Genomic DNA, 6,923 nt, shown 5'->3' on the forward strand with positions numbered 1-6,923 from the left:
AAAATTACCTTTTTTAGATTTCTCAAAACAACCCTATAATTGGAATAATTGTATTTGGACAATAAAAAAATAATTATATTAGTGATTAAAATATTTTATAATGCAAACCCCATATATAGAGAAAAAAAAAAAAATTACATTATGTACATAAATGAACTTGCCCTACACAGACTTATATCTCAAGAAAATAATTTTTTTTTCCACTTATTTGAGATTTCTCCAATCTAATTTCCTCCACCATCCGCCATGATTTGCTTCAATGTCCGAAAAACACTTACCATTTCTTGTCCCTATTCGAAAGACTTCAACAAGTCTTACATTTGGTTTGATTTGGCACAGTAAAAAAATTGTTTTGTTTTGGTTTTTTTAATGTTTGCATTACTGGTGGGCGTCAAAGTTCTTTATGAAAAGATGTTCGTAGACTGAAATGATTTCTCTTTTTTAATTAGTGCCTTTGAAATGGAACATATATGCCATGGACCAAACTCCGACCACTAGTGTTGAATTCCAGAGGCAATGGGGTTTCATTTCATGCATGGTGATGGTCATCTTATTCCTATAATTATATAATTATGATTATTAAATTAATTTATAAATAAATATATCAAATCATTATAATGGAACTCTCGATAGACTAATATGCCTGAATTACACTTTCATTCATAGGAGAGAAGTCATCACCTTTGTATAAGATCTTGCATTTTGTAGTTAATTTTAAACTACTATTGTGTGCCTTATGATGGCCACCCGACTAACCTTTTTATTTATTTTTTTCTTGAAGAAAAATAATATTTATTATTGAATGAATTTTATCATTTAAAAAAAAAATCATAATAAATGTTATGTATATATGTAAAATTTACTCTATTTGTGTAGGTTCACACAATACTTTTGTGAGAGTCTCACACCCTATCACAAGTGCGCTTGTTTTTTTATTTTTTTTTACATGGAATCTTCTTGAAATATGACAATATTAGACCCATTCCTACAAAGTAAATTCAGAATATACTGATGAGAGTTGAACACAAAAAACTTAAATTTACAATTCATCACAAGGTTTAATTTAATATTTTTTACTTTTTTTTTAGGGATATTATATGCGGATATGAAATTTATTGGGTGGATTCATTCATAAGAGTGAAAAAATAGTGTAAGTAATATATGACATTTTTTTTCCCTCTCCAATAGCTATGGGTAGAATTTCTAGACTAAGAAGATGTCCCTCTAGAAAAACCCTTCTAGAGTTGAGAGTTGAATTTATTCACAAGTTTTTGACACAATTAACTGCATGTTAGAAATAAGAAATTTTTGATAGAACAAATATTGTAATAATAATAATAATAAACTAAAAATAACAAAATAAATATTAATAAATTTTTTAAAAACAATTTGTAAAGTGATTTAGACACTTAGTCTTCGTTTGGGAAGTGCTAAAATAATCTGACTTTCTGGCTATTTTAGCCTCGCTTAATTTTTGTTTTTGGTTTTTTTAACTTTTGTAATAGAAAAAGTGTAATGATTATGATTTGTATGTGATATGTTGTCTTATTGACTTATGTAGTCAATTTTGTCTTTTGTGTTTTTTTAGCCAAAAATCCCTTGTCAAACATAGCATTAGAATCGCAGTCTTGTTATACATTTCCTTGAATTGAATGATATTCCCTTTTAAGAATACAATAATAACTTTCAAATGTATTGATTTTAATAAAAATGTATATTAAATTTAGACAATTATAGAAAAATGATATCAATATAAAATAATTGTAAAGTGGTGAAAAATAATTTATGAATTACATTGTGCATCACTTGATAATACTGTTACTGTTACCGTTTTTTTTTTATTTTTTATTTTTGCAATTGTTGCTATTAAATTGAGTGAAAAATAGATCATGTTATTATTAGAGGGAAAACTAAAAAAATGCTATAAATCTTAAATAATTTATTAAATTTCTCATAATTGTAAGATTTACATGTGAGTTCCATACTATATAAAGAATTTGGTATAATGTTTGAGATCCTAACACGTGCCTTTGGAGCCGAATGATCCCTACTGCAAGTGAGCAATGGATGTTGCTTCTAGTCTGGATGCCAAGGCAGCAGTACAGGCCGCAGTCCGGTGGCCAAATTTTTTTTATTTTTTATGATGTCTTAATTAATTTTTTTAAGTTATAATTAAAAATTCGTGAAAGGAAACGCTGAATATGCTTTAATAATATTTTGCGCGTGTCCGGGGTCACTTTCGGCAATTAACTTCAACTTCAAACTAACTTTTGAAACAGCCAGGGACTATTCAGTAATTTAACTCATCACCATCGTCCTCCCGCATCATTTTCCTCTATAAAGGGCGTGACCAAATTTCGACTTTCTTACTGCTCACTACGCAACAGAGACACCAACCAGGCATAGATGGCGGTAACGGACTTCTTCGCCGGCGAAATCGCCACCGAACTCATGAAAATGCTAATCCAAATCTCCAGCAGAGCTTGCCTCTGCAAATCCAGTGCCGAGCAACTCCGATCCTCCATCGAAGAACTCCTCCCCATAATCCAAGAAATCAAGTACTCCGGCGTCGAACTCCCTCCGGCACGGCAGCGCCAGCTCGACGCCCTCTCCGAAACCCTCCGCAACGGCACAGAACTCGCCACCAAAGTCCTCAACTCCGGCCGCTGGAACGTCTACAAGAACTTGCAGTTGGCTCGAAAGATGGAGAAGCTCGAGAAGAACGTCTCGAGGTTTTTGCAGGGTCCGATGCAGGCTCACATGCTCGCCGATGTGCACCACCTGAGGTTCGAGACTGCGGAGCGGTTCGATTGGCTCGAGAACTCCGCTCGGCGGCTGGAGCAGCGGCTCGGATCCTTGAAGATTGGGGTTGGCGGCGGCGGGTGGTTGGAAGAGGCGGTGAAGAGGGTGGAGGAGGAGGAGGAGAGGTACGAGGGTAGTTTCGTGAATTTCGGGGTTGGGATGGATTTGGGGAAGAGGAGAGTGAAGGAGATGATTATTGGGAGAGACGATTTGAAGGTTGTTGGGATCTCTGGGATTGGTGGTAGTGGAAAGACGACTCTGGCTCGAGAGATTTGCAGAGACCCTGAAGTTCAAAGTAAGTATATATCTATTTTTGTATATCTATAACTATGTATGTATCAAATGACTCATGTTTGGTTGCTGAGAAAATGGACTCAAATCAGCTCAGCAAATAGTCCTCAATTTTCTTTGAAGATTGAATTGTTATACCAACATAAATCAGTATACTACAAGTGTTTGGTTCATATGAGTATATTCTTTGTGAAAGACCTATGTTTGACTCTGCTAATTAATGTTTTTCAGGTTATTTTAACAACAGAGTTTTCTTCCTGACTGTATCGCAATCTCCGAATGTGGAGCAATTGAAGCTCAAGATTTGGAGAATGATAACAGGAAATGAAATGGTTGGTTCTAGTGATATGATTCCACAATGGACCTTACAATATGAATTCAGTATTGTTGTGAAAACACTAGTGATTCTAGATGATGTTTGGTCGGTCTCAGTGCTAGAACAGCTCATTTCCAGAATCCCCGGATGCAAAACCCTCGTGGTTTCCCGGTTTAAATTCTCTTCATCTGTCATCGATCGCACCTATGAGATAGAGCTGTTGAGGGAAGACGAATCCTTGTCATTGTTCTGCCACTCTGCTTTTGGGCGAAATTCCATTCCTTTTGGGGCTAACGAGAACTTGATCAAGCAGGTAACATTTAACGTGCTAAGCTTTATCCTTTTCTATTAACTGTTTTCTATTGCTGATTGAAAACGCTCTCAATAGGTTGTTGATGAATGCAAAAGGCTCCCATTGGCTCTGAAAGTAATCGGAGCTTCGTTAAGGGACCAGCCTGAGAAGTTTTGGACAAGTGCAAAGAATAGATTATTGCGAAGCCAACCTATTTGCGAGTCCCATGAAGTCCAATTGCTTGAAAGAATGAAATTAAGTATCGATTACTTGAAAGAGAAGGTTAGGGAGTGTTTCTTGGACTTGGGTTCTTTTCCGGAGGACAAGAAGATTCCACTTGATGTTCTCATCAGCATATGGGTTGAATTGCATGATATTGATGAGGAAGAAGCTTTTGCAATTCTTATCGAGCTTGCTGACAAGAATCTCCTCACCCTGGTGAAAGATGCACGGTAATTGAAGTTATTTTCTGCTGTCAATTATTCAATTTCTGGACCATGAAATGCTTTGCTTAATAAGTTGTTTGGTTGATTTTATCCAATATTTGTGTTTAATAAACTTTCAATTTGTCAATTTGGCAGGTCTGGAGATATGTACAGCAGTTACTATGAGATCTCTGTCTCTCAGCATGATGTTTTGAGAGACCTTGCTATTCATTTGAGCAACCGCGAGAGTATAAATCAGCGAAGGCGGTTGCTTATGGCAAGAAGAGAGACGGGGATCCCAAAAGAATGGGAGAGGAATATCGATAAGCCATTCAATGCCCAAATTGTTTCGGTGCATACAGGTATTATGGTATTGCCATTCATATTGTTGAATTCTTTGCAGAATAATCTTGTTTCAATAGTGATACAAGACATCCACATTTTAACCAAATCGAATGGCCTCGGTGTATATGAATGTCGAGGAATAGTTAATTAAAACAAGAATAATTGACAATAAGCAAAGATGTACTAGCAAAAGTTGGAATAATTGCTTATTCGATAACCAAGTATTTATAGCCTCCTAAATCGAAATCAATTTTTTTTGCTTTGTATGCTGACATTGTCGACACGCTGCAACACAGGTGAAATGAGTGAAATGGACTGGTTTTGTATGGAATTTCCTAAGGCAGAAGTACTCATCCTGAATTTCGCCACGAGTGACTATTTCCTCCCTCCCTTCATTGAAAACATGCCCAAGCTCAGAGCATTAGTATTGATTAACTATAGCACCTCAAATGCAGTTATTCACAACTTATCAGTGTTTTCAAATTTGATCCACTTGAGGAGTCTCTGGTTTGAGAAAATCTGTGTCCCTCACTTACCCAAAACAACACTACCCCTAAGGAACTTGCGTAAAATATCCTTAGTTCTTTGCAAGATCAACAATAGCCTCGATCAGTCGGTTGTAGACCTACCCAACCTTTTCCCTCAACTCTCAGAGCTCACAATGGATCACTGTTTGGATTTAACCATGTTGCCTCCAAGCATTTGCCAGATGCGCAAACTCAAGAGTCTGAGCGTCACCAACTGCCACAGTCTCTATGAACTTCCAGCTAACTTGGGTAATTTGAACTCTCTACAAATTCTTAGGATATATGCATGCCCTACTCTGAGAAATATTCCTCCCGGACTTTGCAATCTGGTTCGATTGAAGTACCTTGACATTGCGCAATGTCTAAATTTGGCATCCCTTCCTGAGGAGATTGGCGGGTTAAAAAGTTTGGAAAAGATTGATATGAGAGAGTGTCCACAAATTAGGTATCTGCCAAAGTCTGTAGTGGCATTGCAGGCATTGCGTGTTGTGATTTGTGACGAAGAGGTTTCTTGGTTGTGGAAAGATATGGAGAAGGCTATGCCAGATCTTTGTGTTCAAGTTGCTGAGGAATGCTTTAACTTGGACTGGCTTGCAGAGTGAAACATGTATCAAAAACCTTACGCGCACAGGAGGTTTTTGGTGCATTCTGTTCGTGTAACGTTCTGTGTGCGTATCATTTATGTAAATATCTTATCACCCCTTTCTGGTTAACATTTTTTATTTTTCTGCATGTTTAAACTAGTTATAGCAAACTGAAGTAGAAAGTTGGTTGGCTACTCACTTTCTCTTTTCTTTCTGGGTTCTTGTGAAATAAAATGTAACCGATTTGCCCTTTTTGGATTCAACTCTTGTTGGTGTCTTTCAGATTTAGCTGGTACTTGTGATTCCTGAGTAATTACTGTGGTACAAATTGTGTATTTAAATAAGATAAACATATTCATCTGCAATTAAATTTATATTACAGAATAAGAAATCATGTATCTAAATCATGGTAGAGGTTACAACTTAATGAACAAAAATATTTAACAAAATAAAATATTGAAATAAAATAGTAAAAGGAAGCAAACAGAAATCTGTGTGATGTCTGTTGGCTTTTTGGCTTGCGAAGGTTATTTTTGTAATTGCGAGCGTGCCAGTAAGGATCAATCAGTCCTTACAGAAAATTAATTGCCAACCAATTATCAGACGATTGTGTTTTAATTCTTTCAGCCTCAATGAAAAGAACTTTTACTGGTGGCTTGATTTAGGAGAATTAAACAAGATAACAATTAAATGAAGAACAATTTGAAGCATTTCATTAAAATGAAAACTTACAATGATTCATACTCAGCCTCGTAGAGGTTTACAGCAGCACTCTACTACTTGAAACTACTCCTATGAACGAAGTGTAGTGCAGAAATTTAAAGTAGAGGAATGTAAAGTACAGGAAACGTAAGACTGAAAATGTAAAACTGAAAAGGAAAATAAGCAGAATAAGATTGGTTTTTTGGATTTGAGTCTGGGGCCTTTTTTGTGGGCCTTCTCTGCTATTTATACTTCTCAAGGATGACCATCGAACTGTATTTCTAACAGTCGAACTGTTCCTCCATAATCGCTGATCATGTTGCCTTATAATTAGCTCCACTATGCTGTCACTTGCAGTTAGGCTTCCCTCTTAATTTTTGAATTTAAATGTGAGTAACCGTTGAAGCCACATCACCTTGCATCTCTTTGTTGATCAACTATTACTCAGATCTCGTAATAACCAATACTAACTGCCACGTGTACGATCAAGATCGAAGACTTGAATAGTCTTCCGGTATTACCCTTATTCTGCCACGCGTCGAATTGTAATTGGCTCGTACAAAATATGTAGCCAACATTACCCCCCGCACTAATATACCCAATACTTGGTGATATTAGTGGATCTAGGTCTTTTACCCA

General features: G+C 36.3%; 1 protein-coding gene across 1 annotated transcript; it reads left to right on the forward strand.

Moving 5' to 3' along the window:
* The first annotated feature begins 2,252 nt into the window (after positions 1-2,252).
* Positions 2,253-5,845, forward strand: LOC114271134 (putative disease resistance protein At4g33300). The gene is made up of 5 exons (XM_028212742.2): positions 2,253-3,097; positions 3,325-3,722; positions 3,798-4,153; positions 4,283-4,488; positions 4,768-5,845. The coding sequence occupies exons 1-5, from the start codon at positions 2,407-2,409 to the stop codon at positions 5,598-5,600; spliced, it is 2,484 nt and encodes an 827-aa protein (XP_028068543.2). The 5' UTR covers positions 2,253-2,406; the 3' UTR covers positions 5,601-5,845.
* The last annotated feature ends 1,078 nt before the right edge of the window (positions 5,846-6,923 follow it).

The sequence above is a fragment of the Camellia sinensis genome, chromosome 3 (genome assembly GCF_055761805.1).
Source record: "Camellia sinensis isolate YWXY chromosome 3, ASM5576180v1, whole genome shotgun sequence".
Taxonomy (NCBI): Eukaryota; Viridiplantae; Streptophyta; class Magnoliopsida; order Ericales; family Theaceae; genus Camellia; species Camellia sinensis.